Source organism: Schistocerca serialis, chromosome 6 (assembly GCF_023864345.2).
Source record: "Schistocerca serialis cubense isolate TAMUIC-IGC-003099 chromosome 6, iqSchSeri2.2, whole genome shotgun sequence".
Lineage (NCBI taxonomy): Eukaryota > Metazoa > Arthropoda > Insecta > Orthoptera > Acrididae > Schistocerca > Schistocerca serialis.
In genome coordinates this window covers 190,396,542-190,420,341 of record NC_064643.1, presented here as the reverse complement: position 1 = coordinate 190,420,341, position 23,800 = coordinate 190,396,542, and the positions used below count along the sequence as shown (strand labels likewise).

At 41.9% G+C, this 23,800-nt stretch overlaps 1 protein-coding gene across 1 annotated transcript in view; it reads left to right on the top strand.

Moving 5' to 3' along the window:
- The window catches only part of LOC126483994 (monocarboxylate transporter 1-like), a 141,628-nt gene that overhangs the window by 47,996 nt on the left and 69,832 nt on the right, over nt 1-23,800 (top strand). Inside the window, exon 2 of the mRNA XM_050107300.1 lies at nt 7,814-7,908. Coding sequence (XP_049963257.1) covers nt 7,814-7,908 — 95 coding nt within the window. The remainder of the gene's footprint in view (nt 1-7,813; nt 7,909-23,800) is intronic.

Below are 23,800 nucleotides of genomic sequence, written 5' to 3'. Positions count from 1 at the left end.
TTCGTCAGTATTTGATGTGTTTTACGAAATATATCCAGCGGTAACGTTAGCTGACACACCCTGTATATTTCCTATTAACACACAAATGCTGAGGCAGTTGCTACCTTCGCCTCACACGTCTAATCACAGTTATATCTTTTTATTGGTTGTTGATTTTCAGTACTTCGTCACACGCAATGCTGATGGTTGACATTCACAACAATCCTCACTGCAATCCATGGTTGTTGCTGGCCGACGCGGTTGACGCGAAACACGTAATTCGGCACTTGTCACTTTCTGTTTCATATCACTCGCGAGTCGGTATTAGTGAGGGTCAACCCCACGACGATCAGGGGGACGTGCTCACTCGTCATACTCCGGTGAATTTTACTCGACCACCATTTTTGCCCGTCTTTCCCGCACTACTTCTCACTCGACACTCTCCAGTACTACTGCACACTCGACACTCGTCTCACTGCCTCCTGCAGCACTCGACAATGGACTCCTGTCTGCTATCGACCTAGGCTTCGGATACTAGCATCTATGTTCGTGGGATCACGGATCCCTTACACGCAATATGACTATCCTAGGTTTTCCCCCTCCGCGAAGTTGTGGAAAAGTGACGAGGGTAAAAAATGTACCCGAAAAAGGGGTATTTTTTCGGTTTTGGGATTATTTCTCGTAAATGACTCACAATATTGAAAATATAGAGGAATTAAGAATTGTAGGGCATGAAGTTCTGCATTGAATGAGACCATCCGCATAGTTTTTGGACCACCCGTTTCCATACTAGTGCTCTTCAAAACTGGACCAATTTTGCAGGTTCATGAAAGATTTTCGTTTGAACCTCTGTTTTTTGGTAATATCGTTGAAACTAACCCATCTATCAATAAAGTGGTTCATAAAACAGAAAAAATGATGGCTGGTCGTGCTTATTCAAGGGCAGTTCGTGCACGTATCCTTTGCAATTTGGCTCTCGCACATGTCATCCTCACAAGAATGAGAGACAGTGAGAGAACTGTTCAACACCTTGAAGACACGTCTACCTCTTCAAGTTCCTTGGAAGCCCTTGATTATGAAATTTGGAGCAGATATTTGCACAGGAACTTGGAGAGCTGGAGCTAAATGGTCCCACTGCCAAGTTATGGATTCTCTACTTCAACATGACTACTCTGAGAAAGCAGTTTATTCAGGCTGAGAGAAGTGGCGACTGGCAACTGCACCTCACCACTGTTACGAAAATGTTACCTTATTTTCATGCCAGTAGACATTTTCTGTATGCTAAATCTTCACAGCTGTATTTACAAGACATGATGGGCCTTGAAAAGAAAATATCCGAAGACTATGCACAGTTTGCATAAAAATGGTTCAAATTGCTCTAAGCACTATGGGACTTAACTGCTGAGGTCATCAGTCCCGTAGAACTTAGAACTACTTAAACCTAACTAACCGGCCCGCATCTCGTGGTGGTGCGGTAGCGTTCTCGCTTCCCACGCCCGGGTTCCCGGGTTCGATTCCCGGCGGGGTCAGGGATTTTCTCTGCCTCGTGATGGCTGGGTGTTGTGTGCTGTCCTTAGGTTAGTTAGGTTTAAGTAGTTCTAAGTTCTAGGGGACTGATGACCATAGCTGTTAAGTCCCATAGTGCTCAGAGCCATTTTGAACCTAACTAACCTAAGGACATCACACAGATCCATGCCCAAGGCAGGATTCGAACCTGCGACCGTAGCGGTCGCGCGGTTCCAGACTGAGGCGCCTAAAACCGCTCGGCCACTCCGCACAGTTAGCACTCAAAGGCTGGTTTACCATCAGAAGGTGTGATAAGTTTTGGAGTGGGATATGGTCTGACATGACGATTGAGCAAACACTAATGCGTTCATTGAAAAGTACCGGAGAGCTCAGTCATGGTCGCGGCGTTTCAGACAGTACTCTGAGTAGATGGAATCTGACCATGCCAACTGTGACTACAGTGACCCAGCAGGTTGAAGAGTTTTGTGGGGTATCACTCACTACCTCAGAGAAACATGTGGATGCTAGAGTTCAGCGTCACCATGCAGACCTTCAGAAATTTATTGAGTGGTTTCAGTCCCATGATCCTTTTCCTGTTACTGAATTTGTTATGTCCATCAGCACAGGAATCGTCGGAGATGACTCAACAACTGTCACAGAGTCTTTAAAATGGGCAAATCCTCAATGCTCGCCCTAGTTTGTCAAACCTTTGGCAACATCAAGCTTGTCCGAAAGAAAAGAGTGATGAGTATACAGGGATTTAAATCTAAGGTGACCATTCATAAGGAGGATGTACCAGTGAACCCTGAAACCATACTCCACCGGATAGCACGACTCAAGAAATTTGACGAACAGCTTAAAGAATTCTTCCGATATGAGCTGGCACCCTATCGTCTTTCTCTGTTCGATGTATTTGGAATGAGGAAGACTCCCAAGTCAGTGTTATATGACTTGTTCACACCACTGAATAATGTAAACCTGGAAGAAGCAGCATTTGTCATCGATGGTGGATTTCTTCTCCACCGGGTTGTGTGGAAGGATGGTGAAACATTCCAGTTAATACTAACCAAATACGTTGAATATTTAAAAAGACATTACAGCGGAAGTCCGACAATTGTGATGTTCGATGGCTACCTAGAAGACCTGCCCACCAAGAGCATCAAATACGCTGAGCGCCTCCCCCGAAGCAAAAGACACACTACTCCTGAGGTCATCTTTCTGAGTTAATGATGGTGACTATGACTCAGGAGCAGTTCCTTTCCGATGACAGGAATAAAGCACGTCTCATTAGCTTGCTTATTTCGAGGCTTGAAGATGAAGGCTCCTCAGTAAAGCAAGCTAATGAAGACACAGACCACCTAATTGTTGCTACAGCGCTTAAGGTATCACAGGAATATGAGATGGTTGTGGTTCTTGGTGAGGATACGGAGCTTCTCATCATGCTCAATGCCCTAGTCACACCATCAGCAAATATATATTTCTTGAAACCTGGAAGAGCAAATACCTCATCAAAAGTATTTTGTTGCAGCAGTTTCAAACTGGCAAACAATATCAGAAGGCAACTCATATTTCTCGACGCCGTAAGTGGATGTGACACAACGTCAGCACTCTTCGGTAAGGGCAAGAAGAAGGTGGTCAATCTACTGGTCAAATATAAATGGAAGATATCAAACCTTTCGTAGAGCATGACACTCAAGCTGAAGCTATTGTCGAAGCTGGCCTCCGATTTTTAACAACCCTCTATGGAGGTACGGCAGGAGACACTTTAGATAAAATGCGATTCGACCTGTTTTCGAAAACGATTGTGAAATCCAGATTCACCCTAGCATCCCTACCACCAACGTCGGAAGCAGCTCGCTAACATTGCTTGAGGACCTACTTACAAGTACAAATGTTGATAGGACGCCAGATGGATCCGCTCCTCTGGGGATGGCAGGCTTCAGAGTTTGGTCTTGGCCCCGTTCCTACATCCAAAGAACCAGTTCCACAGTCTCTTCTCTCAACAATTTCCTGCAAATGCAACAAGGGCTGTGCAGGTAGTTGTGGGTGTCGGAATGCTGGTATTAAGTGCTCATTAACTTGTGTCAACTGCAAGGGGAACTCATGCACTAAATCCCTCCAACCAGATGAAACTGACGAACCAGATGTTGACGAAGACCTGGACTATATATTAGGTGACGAAAATTACTGACTGAGCGACGGGGCGTCGGACTCGGAAATTACAGACTTTGAGGAGCCGAGTGCTGCAATAACACTCAAACGTCGACGTATGTGAAATTTGTGTACATACCTACTTTTATCCTTTTCATCTCGTACATTTATGTAAAATTTTGTAATTACGAAGTATAATAACCACTACTTAATTTCAAGGAGTGTCTCTCTCTTCCTTCCTCCTTCATATCAGTTGAATCGGTATCACTATATTATATCGAGGGTTAAGAACGGAGACCACGTATCTGACAAAAGACAAATTTTACAGCGGAGCTAAATAACATAGCTTTTTAATAAAACATTTGATGGTTTGGTGAGCACAATCATTTATTACTCTCAGGTTGTGCATTGTCTTTTTTGCATAATTTTGTTATAACATGTATTTTTTCACTTACAAGTTTTTTTTGAGCCAGGACTTTTTCTGACTTCTCTCAGGTACGAGGTCTCAGTTCTTAACTCTCAATATATAAAAAAAACTTTTTAAATATTATTTTTCCAATTTTGCAAAATTTTAATGTTTTATTCTATTACTGTATTAAATAAGTACAATGGGTTGCTATAGTTCTCTATTTAAAAGAGTGTTCATAAGAATTACTGAAGAACTACATTTGGAATTGTCTTAACTGATGATGAGAAATGGTCCAACTTTAATGAGGAGCTGTACACAAATGGGTGGTCCAATAAATACACTTTTGGTTTCATCGAATGAGGAATTTATCGCTCCATATCTTTTTTATGAACGACATTATTGATAGATGGGTTAGTTTCAACGACGTTACTAAAAAACAGAGGTTAAAACGAAAATTTTCATGAACATGTAAAATTGGTCCAATTTTGAAGAGCACTGGTATGGAAACTGGTGATCCAAAAAATATGCGGATGCTCTCATTCAATACAGAATTTCATGCCATACAATTTTTAATTCCACTATGTTTTCGATATTGGGAGTCATTTACGAGATATAATCACAAAACCGAAAAAATATCCCTTTTTCGGGTACACCTTTGCCCCCCCCCCCCCCTCCACCACAACCACCACTTTTCCACAACTCCGCAGAGGGGGAAAACCTAGGATAGTCATACTGGGACACAAACGAAGCCTTTAAAATAATAAAATCTTTTGTAGCAGTTATTTCCGATTTGATTGCTAATTCTACTGGACTATGAGCCGTTAACTAACTCGAGGTGTTGTTTTAAAACAAGTGACGGAGTTAGCTCCATCCAAGTAAAGCCAATAAACACTGTTTCCTTGCAAATTGGAAGTTTGATGTTTTTGTGTGATACTTTGTCTGATTTTTAACTGTTCTCTCATTATGATTTTGTAGACATTATTGGCACAAGTATGTCTGAATCAACTAGAGGTATTGTATAGACTGTTAATGATGTATACTTTTTTAAATCTGTTGGCCGGATCTCAAATCTTTTTGAATGCGGATAAATGGCTACTGGGCTTTTGTTTTTGACCATTGTCAAGATTAAGGCTGTGTCGCAGGGTTCAACGGAGTCTGACGGCGCAAATAAAATGTTTCCTATTAAATTTCCAAGTAAAATATTACGTAATGAGGGCTGCGGGTCAAGAGAGAGTGGTGCCGGTAGGAAAGGCGCGGGCGACTTCGCACGGTGCCACGCCACGCTACGGAAGCTCCGAGAACGATTACAGGTAATGTTTACATATGATGTGATTTAACGAGGTATAAAAATCTTATGCTGATATGCTATTTCCCAGCTTTAGATACTTCGCCGTCAATAACTTGAGTTTTATAAACGGCAAAAGTTCAAAAAAAATTCTTACTAACGTACTGATCGAAACTATTTGCCTGACTGCGATATGAAGGACGGAGCAGACGACAAAAACCTCCACGCACGAGCAAATCATACGATTCATGACTGGATTTCTCCATCCAATTATTGCAGAGCTCACTAATGACGAGAGATGCGAATCGACACGTCAAGGAATTACAACGGGAAGCTGGTTCGTCAGAGCCATCTCGTGGTCGCAATATGTAGTAAAATGTACCTGTAGCGATTGATACTGAGGAATTTCGTGAAACTACTTAACAATCTCTGCTAACTACCGAATATGATGCAACGATTAAAAGACAGAAGAAAGTCAGAAATTCATCGCATTCAATTATAAACAAAATTTCTATAAGTTTTAATAGTATATGGAACGTTCCGAGCGGCGATAACAAGAAAATTGTTCTGGCGTTTAGGTTTTAAATGAGCGTGTCATGCTTGTCGTTAGCTTGTTATTTGTTTAGGTGCAAGCAGAGCCTCTGACTAGGTAATGGCCGTCCAATTACTACTGAAGATTTTTTTGCTATCTTTTGTGAAGTGGCGTTAATCAACAGAATTTTGATTGTGGAATATCTTCGTACGGCATAAAAAATTCAATGATCTTAAGTCTTAAAGAACATGTAGTCTGAAGTCGTTCTAACAGTCCGCAATGGAAAGCAAATATTACATGTGAGCAAGAATAGTTCTAGTATCTGAACAGTTTTCTGCATAATTTCTCCCATAAATAAAAGCCGTTAGTTTGCAGCATTGCATTTATTTCATATAGTTCATTTTCTCATGCGAACATTTTTTTCTGGAGAAAATGTAACTGAAGTGGGGTTTTTCAAGAATACTGTATTGTTAGGGATTGCGTCTCATTTTCTCAGTACTTGTGAATACTGGCTCTCGATGTTAGTTAACCCGCAAATATTTGGCATATAATGAAGTCCTTATACTTTTTGTTAGGTACATGAATAACTTCCAAGAACGGAATTACTGGAAACAACGAAAATTTATACATTCAAAATTTCACTTGATTTGAGGCAAAATTTTATTACTGTTTTTTTGCACTGGCTTTTGTAATGCGCAGCGGATTTAATAAATTTACTGTGTCAGAATTTGATAAACTGATTAGAAACATTTACAGCGCCCTTAATTCCTTCCCAACGAAGTGAAATTGCTCGATAATTGTTATGAGCTTGTCTGGTATGATCGACACTAGAGCACATACTGTGATAATTTCGTGGATGATCAAGAGCGAAACTGTTGCAGCAAATACAATACGCAACTGAATGATTGCATTTGCCGTTACTTATACATTTCTTTATAAAATCAATCGGCTACGGTTAAATTAATACAATGAATAAAGTAGTTAATGAGTGTCTGCCCGCTGAATGTAATATCAGTACGGTTTGTAAAATACCTAATTCTGTAGAGCAAAATTACGCCGCTAAGATTTTTTGTATTTATAATAAATGTATTTCACATGTCTTCGTCGTCGGCGGCGGCAGCATCATCATCATCGTCATCATCATCATCATCATCATCATCATCACTATAAATTGTTTGTATTAGCATTATAGTGTGTGGCTCGTAGGATTAGACTGTAAGTTCCAGCCTCAATATTCAAAGGTCTGGAATTTTTTGTACCTATGACGTTTTCACCTCTGGCAATGATTGTGCTAAGGTTAGGAGTCCTTGTCAAGCGTTGTGTCTCCTTGTAATTGACTGGGAAGTCAGTGAATCCAAGTTTTAATCCTGTCCTTCAGATTCTTTCTTCTCGGAGTTTTCCATGGTTTGTCCGATATCTATGCCACTGATATGCATACGTGTGAAAAATTTCGATTTGTCCTGTGATTCAGAGTGCTAGTTCAGCTGTAATTCCCCCCTTTAAAAATGTCAACAAGTTCCAAGGGCGGAATAGACAAGAACATACCACATTTAATAAGACCATCTGCAGAAAATTATTATAGTGACGTACACCATCTTATGATGGACAGGTTTACGTTATTTCCATACGACGTCGTGCTCCAGATGTACTCCTTTAGAAACTTGTTCCTCAGTTTTTTGCCAGCATCCCCAACAACAGGACTATGGTGAGGAAACCTTCTCTTTTAACCACTAGCAATCAACTGCCGTAATCATGACCTGTTGTGTAATCTTCCTTTCAAAGCAAAGAAATCTATCAGTTTTTCTGGTACTGTGTATTCATCATATTTTCTGTTTAGTGAGTTACTGTTTCTTTTTCTACAATGAAACATACTTTCATGTTTCCTAATTTGATGCTAAGTAGCCTTTAAATATCACTCAGTAATTCTGAGGTTTTTCATTTTTTTTTTCAGGTGCAGACATGGCCGAAGGAGCTGCAGAATATGAACTTGTTCCTCCGGATGGAGGGTGGGGCTGGATGGTCGTCTTAGGATGTGCGCTGAGTAATGTAAGTTTAATCGCTATGTGCATTTAGTTCTGTTCTATGCTAATGAAATTTACAGCTGTGTACTGTTGTTTTTGTACTCGCAGTTGATCCCCTTTCAACCTGGACTGATAGAGAACTGAGCCCTCTACAGAGGTCGCTTACTTTCAACCAGACCTACGTTAGTGTTGTAGAAGTGGTAGTGAACGGAATGGAAACATTAGGGAGATCAATTTCCAGTTTTAGCGTTTGCTTTACAGTCAAGGAAAACTCGCCTAAACATAGGCCACAGTTGTGGATTGAAACTATCAAAGCAAAATTCCAGCTTACAAATAAATGTAAATTCTGTGGAAGATTTAAAATCCTGTTTACCTGAGAAACAGACGAATATAGACAGAAGTATACAGCACAGTACGCCATTTGTATGGCTCCTAAACATTACAGAGCAATCCAATGTAGATTGTGCTAATCATTTCTTGAAAAAAAAAACTTTGCAGCACTAGAACATTACGATAGTATTTTGCTGCCTTCTCATAAATTAAATTTGTTGTGTTTTAAAGACTTCACCGCATCACTGGAGAGAAATGGTCACCTATAGGTGCGGACACGGAGTGCCAGATACAATGGCGGTTTATATAAACAGACTTGATGTTTGAGGGTACTACAATGCCTGTGTACGATCTTTTCTTATGTGACATCATGAAAACCATGAATCGAGGTAATCACGTAAAAGCAGCATATCTAGACTTCCGAAAAGCATCTGACTCAGCATCACGCCAACACTAATGAACGAAAGTATGATCCTATGGGAGTACTGAACGAAGTTTGTTTCTGGAGTGAGGCTTTCTTGCTAGATAAGACGCAGCTTGTTATGAAGGATGGTGAGATATCAAAACAACCTCAGGCATGCTACATGGTAGTATGTTGTGACCCTTGCTGTTCATGTTGTAAATTAATAACTTGGCAAAAAATATTAATAATAACGTAGACTTCTAATGGATCAACCTGTTACCTGCACTGAAGTACTATTTGAGAAATGCTGCTCAAATATTCAGTCAGAGATGTACAGGGTGATTGCGTAATGATGACACAAACTTTCAACCATAATGTAGAAGGCTCAATGTATCAATCTGAAGTAAGCGAAAATTGTTCTGATACCTCTGTTAGTGGAATACATATACCGTTATTTTCGTTGCGTGATTGTGTGATAGTCGACTTTCGGAGGTGGTAGTAGGGATTAAAACAAGGAAAAATAATGTCCAGTAACATGGGCGCTAATGTGCATACCTTAAGAGCTATGAGCACTCGCTCATCTTCACAACTGCGAAACACATTTCTTCTATTGGTATGCATTATGGGGCCCATTTTTACTGTGGGATCCTGCCCACTTATCGGGTGCCTAGGAAGCGTTTTCTCGGATAACTAGTCAACATACAAGCAAATCATATTAATGGAGTTTATTACAGTTACTGAATTGAAAATACTTGACTTTCGTTTCTATATGATGGGTCGCAAGCAACTGGCGACTCAGTGTCCTTTGATAGATACAATTACCATGCAAGCTAATCACACAAGTTCGTAAGTAACTCTTCTAGACCGGATCTACTAGTGTGGGCCGAGGCTAGGCGGCACGTCGCTTTTATTCTCTTCGTGTAGATGCCGCTCCTATTGTGGTGACGTCCTAGTCAGCGTGCTATTGGCTGACGTCGTCGCCTCACAGCCCTCTACGCTGTATCGTTCTTGATTTTCGTGCTGGCGGTTGTCGTTACGCCGGAACATTTACTAGACAATTGTTTTCTAGTGTTTTGTTGAGATTATCTCCTCCCTAAATACGGAAATCAAAGAGTTTGCTGTAAAAGAACTCCTCTGTCGTTGGTATTAGAACGATTTTCGAACTTTCGACTGTATAGTTTGCGGACCAGGATCCCTTACCACTCCATCTGCCTGCTCCATCGTACCTGAAAGTAAGTAACATCACGGTATCACCAGTATAAGATTTCAAAGTGCTGAAACGATGAAAAGCTTGAATTAAATGTTCACGAATGTAGAACTGTGTACTTCATAAAATTAAAATAAAATTAAAATAAAGTATTATCATACGACTATAACACAGTCACAATTGTAATTAGTCAACTAATGTAACTACCGGGATGTAACAATTTGAGGGAATATGAAATGGAATTATCACACAGGCCCAATCGTACGTAAAGCAGGAGACAGAGTATGGTTAATTGATAGGGTACTTGGAAAATGCAGTCAGTGTTCGTAAGGGATTGCATACAAAATGTGCGGTCCATCCTAGAAAGTTGCCGAAGTGCGTGGGCTCCACAGCAGTTATGACGAATAAGGGATATTAGAAGTGTATAAGGAAGGGATTACGGAAAAGTCAGAAAATAAGAGAATCGATACGTTTCCCATGTGATGCTGTAGATGGTCGTCGAAAGTTGCGTGAATTGGTAAGAAGTGAGGAGGTTCTCCGCAGAATTGCCTAGGAGAGGAACGTACGAGAAACATTGACAGGAAGAAAGGGCAGGATGCGCGGCTGGTCCCGGCAGAGGTTCGAGTCCTCCATCGGGCATGGGTGTGTGTGTTTGTCCTTAGGATAATTTAGGTTAAGTAGTGTGTAAGCTTAGGGACTGATGACCTTAGCCTAAGTCCCAGAAGATTCCACACACATTCGCACATTTGAAAGGGCTGGATGGTAGAACAGGTGTTAACGTGAGTGAATAAAATCCTTGGTACTAAAGGGAACTGTAAAGCTTAAATACCGTACAAGGACTTGAATTGGAATATATCTGATGAATGGCTGAAGACACAGACTGCAAGTACTACTCCGAGATAACGAGGTTGGCCCAAGAAAGAATGTCGTGGAGGGCTGCAAGAAAACAGCTAGAAAACTGACCGCTTGAGAATAGCTTACTAATGATGACAGAATATCCAGCCTTAAGCGCAGCAACTAGCAATGCGGCTATACTACAGATACCTACGTATCATTCCCCTAGTAGCCACCAAGACAAGATTAGGTTTATTACAGCACAAGCAGAGCCCTTTAAGCATTCTTCCCACTTTTCATATGCATATGGGACCTGAATGCAAGGGGACACAAACCGAATTATATGTCCATGAGCATCTGAAGTGCTCAAAGGCACTTGCGAACTGTAGTTCTACGCAAAGGACTTCCATTTCCTTTGAGGAACAAATGAAATTCACTCCCTCCTCAGCATAATCAGAATATGCTGGTGTGTAAGAGATAGAACAGATGGTTAAATTTATCGTGCATTAACAATGTGACACTGTATGCAAATGGTGTTGTAGGAGTTTTCTATAATATGGGTTTTAACTGAAGACTTCCCCCGTGAACCATGGACCTTGCTCCGGTGCGATGGCTTGCGTGCCTCAGCGAAGGGGTATGCTGAATTTGGTCTAATGATAGAAAAGATAGTGGTGATGTGGGTAAGTTACTATGATCAACATAGTAAAAGCATGATCGTAGCCAAGGTAGACAGGAAACTAGTACCCACCACAATAGTAAAGATTTGTAAGAATACTAGCTCCGAAGAAGCGGTTCAAACTATGTATAATGGTTCCCTGTAAGGCTGTGAAAATTGGACACACTATCGTCGTGATATCAAAAAACTTGCGAGCTTCCACCACCAAAAACGAGCTACATCTTAAACGTTAGGTGGGAGGACTAAGTGGTCAATACTGCAGTTCTCGAGAAAGCGCATCTGAAAAGCACTGGGTCAACTACTATCGCTCATCAACTATGATAGTTAGGTCATGTTCATCGAATGAGTAATACCAGGCTTCCCCGCCGTATCCTGTTCGTAGAACTCTGCCCTGGCAGTAAATCTCATGCAGCCAATCTTTAACGTTTTAAGGATCAGGTAAAACACACAACGAAGAAGACAGGTGTAAACATACAGATATGGGAGGAATGTGCTGTGGACCGTTTACTGTGGAGGAACACAACAGTCACTATTCTCAACTTGCTTGAAGGAGAATGCCGCAGACATGAAGCCAAGCGACAAGCTAAAAACGTCCTTCAGATACAACAAAGCCCCCCTCCAACCATTCAGTGCGATTTGTGTGGACGCATGTTATGCCAGGATGATCTATTCAGTCATCGGAAACCCATCTATAAGCTGCGATGAAATGCTCGCTGTATGCAGTAAGAATTTGTGTACTTTGAATCGAACTGCAGCGATGATGAGGATATAAAAAGAAATTATTCAGGCATCGCTAAAGAAACAAACGGCAACCAGCCACTCTTTTAGAACGAATGATTGATTTCACCGTAACTAGTTCTGGCTTGGGTCCACCGTCATGAAGCAGTGAGGATTTCTCGTAAAAAAATTTTGTCTTAGGGAAACGCTCTATTGTACACATCACAGCTTATGGGTATACATTATTGGTATGTGACATGGTGAACAAGACCTACACAAGTCTTAAGTTTAGCATGTTAAAAACAATTTACCATCCAATTAAAATTTTTTGCTAGAAAACCTTCAAAAATGTAAACGCAGGGGTGGAAAACATATTAAAAAGGTGAAGAACTTATATTACTGTTTAGTGTGATGAATGCTCCAAAATAACCTCCAGAAAAGAAAAAGGAAACATAATATCGAGAAATATCACGTTCCCGATACTACCCAACCTACCCTTACAAGGGAAAAGAACTTGAAAACAATGTTATAGAAGAGGAAGTAAATGAAGTTGCGATGGGAGACGGAATACAGTGAAAAACTTTGACGCAGTCCTGAAAGACACGTCGAAACAAAGCCCCTGGAGTAGAGGTCCCCTCGGTATTGTTGACATCTTTGGGAGGGCCAGCCATGACAAAGATATTCCACCTGTATCGCAAGATATATGACACTGAAGAAATATCCTCAGAATTCAAAACAGAAATAATTCCAAATCCACAAATAGCAGTTTAATAAGTCATGGTTGCAAAATACTGCCTGGAATTATTTACAGGAGAATGGAAAAAATGGTAGAGCCCGAGCTCATAGAACATCATTTTGGGCTTCGGATATAGGTAGGAACACGGGAGGCAATACTAACCTTACAGCTTAGAAGATAGGTTAAAGAAGGCAAGCCTACGTTTATACATTTGTGGATATAGAGTAAGCTTTTGAGAAAGTTGACTGGACGACACTTTATGAAATTCCGAATATTGCGAAAGATCATTCACAAATTGTACAGAAACCAGACTGTACTTAACGTGTTGAAATAAATGAAAGGGAAGGAGTAGTGACAACCGAATGAAAAAGGGGTGTAGCCGCTCACCAATGGTATTCAGCCCGCAGGCCGAGAAAGCTGTGAAGGAATCAAGGAAGAAATTTTTATGGTAATTAAAGTTCAGGGAGAAAGAAATCTTTGAGATTTCCTATGACATTGTGATTCTGTCGCACACGACAAACGACTTTAAGAGCAGTTGAACGAAATGGGCGGTGAGTTGAAAAGAGATTCAAAGTTGAACATCAATAAAAGTAAAACAAGACTACAGGAATGTTGTCAAATTAAATCAGGCGATGCTAAGAAGTAGTCGAAAGCGGTTCTGCTCTTTACGAAGCAAAATAACTAGTGATGGCCAAAGTTGAAAGCATTTAAAGTGTATATTGGCAAAAACAAGAAAAGAAATTCCAAAAAGAGAGAAAATGTGAGGAATTCCTTTTGAAGGTATTTGAGAGGAATGTGGCCTTGTTTGCAAAAGAAACGATCGAATAACTAATGAATTACGGAACCAAATTGGGAAGACAAGAGGAAGGTTGATAGAGCCCATCCGAAGACAGTCAGTTTGGTAGTGGGGCTAGTGTTGAGGGTAAAATGAACTCTGATGATGGAAAAAATCGCAAAACCAAGATGGAGTTGTACTTCATAAATGGAAGTTGGTAGACGTGTTTCTTCATCTGAAGGATGATGTCTGTTCAGATTTCGCTCCAGTCGCACAAGAGTGGCTCTAGTGTCACTATGAGGCTGCAAATCAGGTTTGCTTTAAATACACGCTGTAATGGGTGTGAGTGTTTGTTATCTTTGAGATTGTATGTGGTGAGTTGACGTTAGTCAAGAATGTCTTTAGGGCTACAAAGACGCCATTGTCACCGCCTCGCTAAGTTTAAACGCGGTTCCAATGGTTCAAATGGGTCTAAGCACTATGGGACTTAACATCTGAGGTAATCAGTCCCCTAGAGCTTAGAGCTACTTAAACCTAAGTAACCTAAGGACATCACACACATCCATGCCCGAAGCAGGATTCGAACCTGCGACCGTAGCGGTCGCGCGGTTCCAGACTGACGCGCCTAGAACCGCTCGGCCACTGCGGCCGGCTGAACGAGATCGTGTTACGATAAGCTGAATGTTCCTTCTGCGACACTGCAGCAAGACTTGGCAGGAATGTAGCCATTGAACATGATTGCTGGCAGCGGCGGTCAAACAAATGATCAGGCTCTGGACGACCACTTGGCACTACCGAGAGAGCAGACCATTGTTTTCGGCATGTGGCTGTGGCATTTAGTATTGCGTCTCTGCAGCAGCTGATGTCGCAGTGACACAACGAACTGTCAGGAATCGGTTGCTTCAGGGAAAGCTCCAAGCCAGATGCCCTGTAGCGTGCACTCCACTGACCCCAAACCACCGACATTTGTGACTTTACCGGTGTCAAGCGAGAGCTCATTGGAGGGCAGGGTGGAGGTCTGTTGTGTTTTCTCGTGGAAGCTGGTTCTTCCTCGGTAGCTGTGATGACTGTGTACTGATTAAAAGGAGGCCAGTTGAGGACCTGCAACAGTTCTGTCTGCATACTAGACACATTGGTCGTACTCCTGTGGTTATGGTCTGGGGTACGATTTCGTATGCACCCAGACTACAAATTTGTTTCGACCTGTTGTGCTGTCATTCATGAACAGCATTATAGGTGGAGTTTTACAACAGGGCAACACTCGCCCACATACCGCTATAGTAACTCAACATGCGCTACAGAATGTGAACATTTCGGCTTGGCCTGCTTGATCAGCAGATATGTCTCCAATGGAGCACATGTGAGGCGTCATCGTACAACTCCAGCGTCATCCACCAACAGCATTAACCGACCAATTTTAACTTGCACGGAACTCCATTCCACATACTGACATCCAGTACCCGTAAAACACGATGCACTCACATTCGCATCCTTGCGTTCAACATTCTAGTGGCTACCCCGGTTATTAATGTACAGTTATTTCACGTTTGAATAGCTTATCTCGCGCCTGTGCTCTTGCACTGTTAATCACTTACGTCGCTTTGACTAATGTATTTCCTAAATTTCATTCCTCTGCATTAATTACTTTTTGATGTTGCGATTTTTTTCCACCAGTATAGTAGAGAGGGACCATGGCATGAGTACTAGGTTTGCACATATAGATTAGCGTGGACAGTTATATAAACGCAGGTTTCAGGCCAAAACTCCAATTATATTCACTGAAAACTTCGAAGATTTGGTTACACAGTCTTTGGGCTAAAACTTCAATTGTAATTATCGAAAACTTCAAACAATTGTTACTTATTACATTAAATACCTGGCAAATTGCCATTTAACAAGAAGCTAAGCGAAAATTTGTGCTATGCAATTAGTTCCGTATTCGCTGCTTAGTTTACGTTGCAAAATCAATAATTGATTCAATAACACATAATTTCCCTGAATCATAGGAAGGAGAAGAGCTTTAGGGGATGTGTGTCTAGCCGGATCATGTATTAACTAGCTTAGCGCCCGCCGCTTCTTTCGCGGAGGCTGTATGGTCTGCAGAGATTGTTTTTTTTCTTTTATAGAATTTGTGTTTTGATAAGCTCAATGCTAACGTAGATCTACACACTATGAAAGAATTAGAAACCGTTTACAGGGCCTCCAGTCTTTGCATTAAGAAACTGTTCCTTGTGGTTTAATTAAATTTCAAATAGCGAATCAAAAAAGGAAAGAGAGAAATCGAATAAGTGACTCTATTTATTAGCGTCAGTCTTACACCCAATACCAAAGTCTCTCATCTCAAACGAATATTCATGTATATGGGATCGCATTTTAAAGTGGTACCTATTTGGTCATCAGTAATGATTAGTTTGTATTGTAATGTTACAACAAAATAGTCTCATAAACATGTATTAGGCCTACTGAAAAATTAATGTATCAAATCACCGTTTCTCTTTCTTCGCAATTGTGACAAAGCCGATTCCACGTGATGACTGTTTAATATCTTTCTTTTCACGCTAATTAAGCCCGTAGGAGCATGACCTTTTATAAACGCACTTCTGACCAACAAGCGATTCTGTTCTCGAAATGAAATATTTCCATTACACTTTACATCCCTTATTTCATCCCCTAAGGGTGGAATTTCGAAAAATCACTTCTCAAACAATGCCTACAGAAAAAGATAAACACCATCTACGTTTAAATGTAGCACAATATTGTCATAAGGATTTTCATCCACTCTTCTTACTAGTTGATTTAAAAAAAAAAAAAAGATACACATGCTTTTTAATTTTCGAGCCGAAATTCCAAATATATATTTTCGTAGCTCTGGTTTAAAAACTTTCTTGATAGCCACATACACATATCAGAAAAAAGTCTTGCATCACCCTGGTTCCCAGAACTCCTAAAGATAGACGTTGACACAATCCCTTTAACTGTTCAGAGATGTCACTAAAGCCGCCCAAAGATGCAAACAACCATGCATAAGCAGCGCCTGTTCGACGGAGGGGGTCCGACAGCCGATCAGTTCCAGTCATTCCACCAGGAAAGAGGTGTATACGGCTCGTGTTGTCTGTAGTTCAACCATGTCTAGACGGTCAATACCGCCGTTCGATCGCGTCCGCATTGTTACTTTGTGCCAGGAAGGGCTCTCAACAAGGGAAGTGTCTAGGCGTCTCGGAGTGAACCAAAGCGATGTTGTTCGGACGTGGAGGAGATACAGAGAGACAGGACATGCCTCACTCAGGCCGGCCAAGAGCTACTACCGCAGTGGATGATCGCTACCTATGGATTAGGCCTCGGAGGAACCCTGACAGCAATGCTACCATGTTCAATAATGCTTTTAGTACATCCACGGGACGTTGTGTTACGACTCAAACTGTGGGCAATAGGCTGCATGATGAGCAACTTCGTTCCCGACGTCCATGACGAGGTCCATCTTTGCAACCACGACACCATGCAGCGCGGTACAGATAGGCCCAACAGCATGCCGAAAGGACCGCTCAGGATTGGCACCACGTTCTTTTCACCGATGAATGTCGCATAAGCCTTCAACCACACAATCGTCGGAGATCTGTTTGGAGGCAATCCGTTGAGGCTGAACTCCTTAGGACACACTGTCCAGCTAGTGCAGCAAAGTGGAGATTCCCTGCTGTTTTAAGGTGGCGTTATGTGGGGCCGACGTACACCGCTGGTGGTTATGGAAGACGTCGTAACGGCTGTACGTGAACACCATCCTCCGACCGATAGTGCAACCATATCGGCAGGATATTGGCGAGGCATTCGTCTTCAGAGACGACAATTCGCGACCCCATCGTGCACATCTTGTGAATGACTTCCTTCAGGATAACAACGTCGCTCGACTAGAGTGACCAGCATGTTCTCCAGACATGAAACCTTTCGAACATGCCTGGCATGGATTGAAAAGGGCTGTTTATGCACGACGTGACCCACCAACCGCTCTGAGGGATCCACACCGAATCGTCGTTGAGGAGTGGAACGATTTGGACCATACATCAATGCAAGAGGGTGGGTATTAGAGGTACCGGTGTGTACAGCAATCTGGTCCATCACATTTGAAGGTCTCGCTGAATAGTGGTACAGCACGTAGTGTGTGCTTTTCATTAGCAATAAAAAGGTCGGAAATGATGTTTATGTTCATCTGTATTCCAATTTTCTGTACATGTTCCGGAACTCTCGGAACTAAGGTGATCCAAAACTTTTTTTGAGATATGTATTTTCAAAAAGCATTCCATTCCTGATTTTTCACGCCTGTAGGGGCTGATTTTCCAAAAACACTGAAACACTTGTTTTTTATTTTTAATCTGGAAAGCAAATACACATTTTCGTAGTTCCAGCTTCAAAATTAAAATGACAGTGGCGTATTGTCAAAAAACGTGTCATCCACTATTTCAGCCCCTTACTGATAGAATTTATAAAAATCGCTCGTTAAACGATGTGCACAGTGTAAGGTCAACACTTTCTGCATGTTTCACGTTTCTATCCTTAGCGATTTTGTCCGGACGATCAGGAGTCATTCAGTCAGAACATTGCCTTTTATGTTTTTGCATAGAGTGAGGTAGGTAGCCAATGCAGGATACTTCTGTGACGTATACCACCATCCACTTACGAGCTGTGCTATTCTACCTACTTTGATAATCATGGGAATTACTTCTAGATTACGTATAAAGCCGGTAGTTTGAAAAAAAGACACTGTTCTTAATCGTAGACTAATGGGATAAATGATACGTTAACTAGTAAAAAATTGCAAAGGAAAAGAGTTGCTATATCTCGAAAGATTTTGAGGTATTACCGTTACTGCAATTCGTAACTATAGTAGTCCTCTTTCATCAACTGTGGCACTTGAGTCGCGTATCTTAATGCTCCACAACGTGTGCTGGAAGGAACATGTAAGACGTGTGTTGACGAGTTGTGAAATGCGGGAAGAGTGACATCGCCAATACGACTGCTCTAGTGCGAATTCTGCGGGTTCTAACATCCCTTAGTCACGAACTGGGAAATACCTCGGCGTGACCTCCCGTCCACGAAATAAGAAGGAAAGCGCTGAGTCGCCTACGCACGCTGTACCCTATTTTAATCCCAACATCGACGCTGTCCACCCACTGTGGACTAATACTTTATCACTTCCAGAATGAGATTTTTACTCTGCAGCGGAGTGTGCGCTGATATGAAACTTCGTGACAGATTAAAACTGTGTGCCGGACCGAGACTCGAACTCGGGACCTTTGCCTTTCGCGGGCAAGTGCTCTACCACTTGAGCTACCCAAGCACGACTCAGGCCCCTCCTCATAGCTTCACTCCAGCCTGGACCCCGTCTCCTACTTTCCAAACTTCACAGAAGCTCTCCTGCGAACATTGCTCAGATGGTACAGCACTTGCCCGCGAAAGGCAAAGGTCCCGAGTTCGAGTCTCGGTCCGGCACACAGTTTTAATCTGCCAGGAAGGTTCACTATAACACCTATTAGGCCCGTTATAGAGTACGCTTCTGTGGCCTGGGCAATGCTGCCCACATCCACATTGAATAACTTAGGGAAGTGCAGGTCAGAGCTCTCCCTTTTGCTGTTCACTGACCCAGACGCTTCTCTACTGGCCTACTAGGGAGCTTCACGAGAAGGCTAGCATTCCTGAGTTAAAGAACCGCATCGAACAGACCACTCGCCAATTATATGAAGAGGCGCAACAGTCAGAAAATCCATTAATTGCTAGTCTGGGCAACCTGATACATTGGCGCCCGACCACAAGGCGCCCGGACCTATTGCGTGTATAAAGCGCGCGCAGAAAGGGCAATAGTGTAACAAGAATGACAACTAGAGTACACATAAACAAGAGCATATTTAACGACCAAACGAAAATAGCAGTTAGGCTAAGTAGGCAAGGCACTATAAAATGAACGAGATCTCCAAAAGACAGTTGGTGGTGGGTTCTGCGGGAACCGGTTCGCCAGTGAGTTGCCAAGCCATGGCACAAACGTTTCGGCGGCAGCACCTGTCCCTTGTTCCCTGCGGATGTAGTTTCGAGGTTCTCACTGCTTCCTGGTAGCAGCATTCCTCCTTGTTAAAACTGATACCGAAGTAATAGTACTATTTAAGCCAGTCGTGACACACTATTGTGAAAGTTGTTACCGTACGGCAGTTGGAGACACACTGGCATCCCCAGCGGCAAGAAAGCCATTCGTCACTTAACGACATACGCTGTTCGGCAAAACTTCAGGATGAGATAGATAAATTAACATAAGGTATTAGCTACTCTTGGAAATGAATGGGAGTGCTGAAGCATGTTGCGGGAAGTCTCCCAGCCGTGCACTGGAAGTTGGACGTTACATGGCGTCAAATCAGCGTGATTATAGCACCAAATAGTGCTGGCCCCACAACATGTGGCAGTTGAAGGAACGGAAAAAACTGCGCGTATCAATCTGCGAACAGTCGTGGTGCACTGTGGTGGTGGTGGTGGTGGTGGTGGTCTTTATTTCAATGTCGCCCGGAGAGAACGTTTAGATGACTTCACATTGGGGAAAATCATCGGTTAAATGGAAGATGAACAAAGTGTGATGAGTGTAGCCCAGGCGTCTAGTGTTGCTCACAGCCTTGTTTCACGCGTATGAGTAGCGTTCGAACGACAGGTACTGCTGCCCGACGGAAAGGTGGCGGTCGAACATGGTCAGCTACAGAGCACATAACAGCTACATTGTACAACAGGAAAGAAGCGATCCACGTCCAACAGTTGGTGCAATTGCCAACACGTTTAACACGACTGCAAGGCACGTAATCTCAAGGTCCACAGTGCCACGGCGACTGCATGGGTGTGGTTTTCTGCGCGACGTCCAATACGTTGTGCTCGGTTGACACCCGTGTCTATGGTGCCAAGAGCATAGGCACTAGACAAACGAAGAGTGTGGGGTCGTGTGCTCTTCTCACATGAGAGCGAATTTAATCTGTGTTGTGATTCTGGGCATATCCACGTATGGCGAGAGATGGAAACATGTAAACCGCTCAGGAACACTGTCGAAAGTGATAGTTTTGGTTGTTCGGGTGTTACGGTGTTGGCGAGACATAATGTGGCATGGGCGTACTGTCCTCCAAATTTTTCGACACGGCACACTCACTGGTGAGCGCTGTTGGGATACTGTACTCCTTCCCCGTGCGCGTCCGTTCTGGGTCTGACTTAATTTTTATGGATGACAGTGCGTGACCACATCGAATAGCCACGTGGAGCAGTTCTTGGAACGAGAGAATATTCGACGAATACACTGGCCTACCAGTGCCCCGTCCCCCTCCTCCCCACCCTTCCCCCTATCCCAAGACTTGAATCCAGTAATATTTCATTAAAAATTTATCCATAAATGGAAATACAGAGTATTATTTTTTCAGAAACTTTCTCCTCGTGTAACGTGTGCTTTAGATATCGTATTCAACTGCTGAGCTATACTAACTGTTGTTTGACCCTATGATGCGTATGTGAACAGAGTTGTGAAACAAAACTTTCAGCTATGTGACATACTGAATTTGAAAGACTGAAAAGTAATCTAATTAAATGCCAAATGTAACTATGTACTCAGTGAAAACTATTTAACTGAAACTCAATATTGAAGTGTATTATAAAAGTTGCGTGACATTATGTGCAATTTCTGTCTTGAAATGTCCACAAAAATAAAATACTGCTGTACCCAGAAGAAAAACAAATGTTTGATATTACCTACTCTGTTTTCTGTAAGTTAATATGCTTGCGTAGCACAACACCTGATAATTCTGACTACGAACTGTTCCCGCATAAGAATGCAATGTGAGAACTGTCCTGAAATGAAAGCAACCTACCTCATGCTCAGCATGTTGCTTTGTGTCTGCTTAACTGACATGCACTGAAGCAAATAGTATTCACCAGATGCAGCAGCTGAAGAAAAAATTAAACTACTCAGTAAAAAATTTGTTCCTTGCTTGTCAAAACAGTCCGTGACCTCGTGTGGCGTAAAGTGCAATGCACGCACGACAAAATATTCAGAAATTTACTGAGAATGATGGAGGGAGGTGTTACTTTAAGGAAAATCGTTCTAGAACAATAAGACAAAAGAAGACTCTATTACAAAATTCTCTCATTGCTGAAGACTTACTGATATGTAAACTAAGTTGTCGTACTTGTGACATAATGGAAACAAAGAGGTCAAAATAACACTAATCATAAACATTATTAGTTATCTAAGAGACAAAGATTTCCTTCAGTCAATAGTTGTGAGAAACAAACATTTCATTTTCCTGCATTGGTTCCATTGTAATACTCCTTCTAGGCGCTTAAGTCTTTAACCGCACGACCGCTACTGTCGCAGGTTCGAATCCTGCCTCGTGCATAGATGTGTGTGCTGTCCTCAGGTTAGTTAGGTTGAAGTAGTTCTAAGTCTAGGGGACTGATGACCTCAGATGTCAAGTTCCATAGTGCTCAGAGCCATTTGAGCCAATACTCATTCTAAGATCTTCTCCACACAACAATCAATAACATACGTTAACAAACAAGTTTTCATCTCCATAACACAGTATTCTAGTTAATTTCTCGAAAATACACAAATATAAAATCTCTTTCGATGAAGACTCGACTGCTCGGTAGTATGTCACAAATAAGAATGCCCCAGCGCTCCACAACTGACTCGCGAACGAGCGAACTACAGATAAATTTAAACAGGAAATCAACGATCTTATGCATTACCCGTGCAGCGCGCTCATTCATCTTCGTCCCAATAAAGTAAGAGTGAGTTATTTACAAAGGCAGAAAACGTATGAAAACCTAATAATCCCTCCGAGCACTTGTAGTATACGTCGGGAAGACGTGTTCCATCACGTCCAGTTGCACCAACTGGCAGTTGTCAACCGCTCTAGCGGGGAGTGACACACTGTACCTCATGAACGCATTTCAAACGTTATGGCCAGCATTAGAGCCCGCTGCAGGGCATCCGTTATTGTCCGTGGTGGTCGCACACACGCCTGTCCCGCCGTCTATAATGTCCAGGAGACCATCATAAATCACCGTGGCCTTAGTGCAATTATTGTCTTCGAATAAAAGTATTTATGTTCGTCTCATTGCGTATTTATTTCAGTTTGTCAGTTACCTTTTGTACAACACTTCAACATTTCTTTCTACATATGGTTCAAGTTTCAGCACGCTGTGTTTCTTGGCATCGACGCAACATGAGAAAGGTACTTCCGCCCTTAGTTTTGGAAACCAACGTATGTGCAACAAGACGGGAATTTGTTTTAATTCTTTTTTCTACTTCAGTTTCGAAACATTGTTATATTTTTGCGTCCCAGGCATTACTAAACTTCCACGAAACCCGAGTAATCATAAATTATATGTAAACGAAGCTAAAACACATGAATTAAATTAGATATATTGCGAGGTTTGGTGAAAAACACTCTAGAAATTTCATGTAATTGCGATTTACTTCACTGAAAGGTAGAGAATTTAAATACATTACATTCTTAGGAAGCCTGTATTTTCGTTGTTGACTTTTCGTATGACTGGTACTGTGATAGTCAACAGATTTGGACAAAAGCCTATAGATTTACTCATTGATGCACTTCACTCGACTTCCTAACTTACGGAAACTTCTTTAATATAATTGAGGCACTGAGAACAGTAACGGCGGAAAGTACAGACACAACATTTTGAAAAAAAATATGAAAATATAATGTTCAAACTTCTAAACTCGTGTTTGTATGTGTCTGGTTGGTATTTTAGAAATTAGTAAAACTTACCTTGATATTGAAACGCGTAAATCCCAGAGCAGGACAACAGAACTGTGTAAAATTCTGAACGAAAATGGTCGAACACGTTACACGAAACGGAATATAGGGTAGCCTGTACATCAAACAATTCGCCTGAGAGAGAGAAATCTGTAATCAATAGAATTTCCGTATGCTGTCTGAGTGCAAAACAAAACGATTCAAATTAAGATGCTGTCCCTGAATATAGCTAATCTTTATCTTTAGCCTCGCAAACAATCACTGTACAGGCACTGTCTTTGTAATTACAGAGCAAATGAACATGTAAGTTACCGTATCTGATCTGATAAACTGCTTGAACAATTAAAAGGTAGCACTTTCGTTGAAATCTTTTAAGGGGAGTTGGAACTCCCTATCCCGACAATGTTAAATTTAGTGACTTGGCTTCCCCGTATATCAGGAACCACTATAGCCA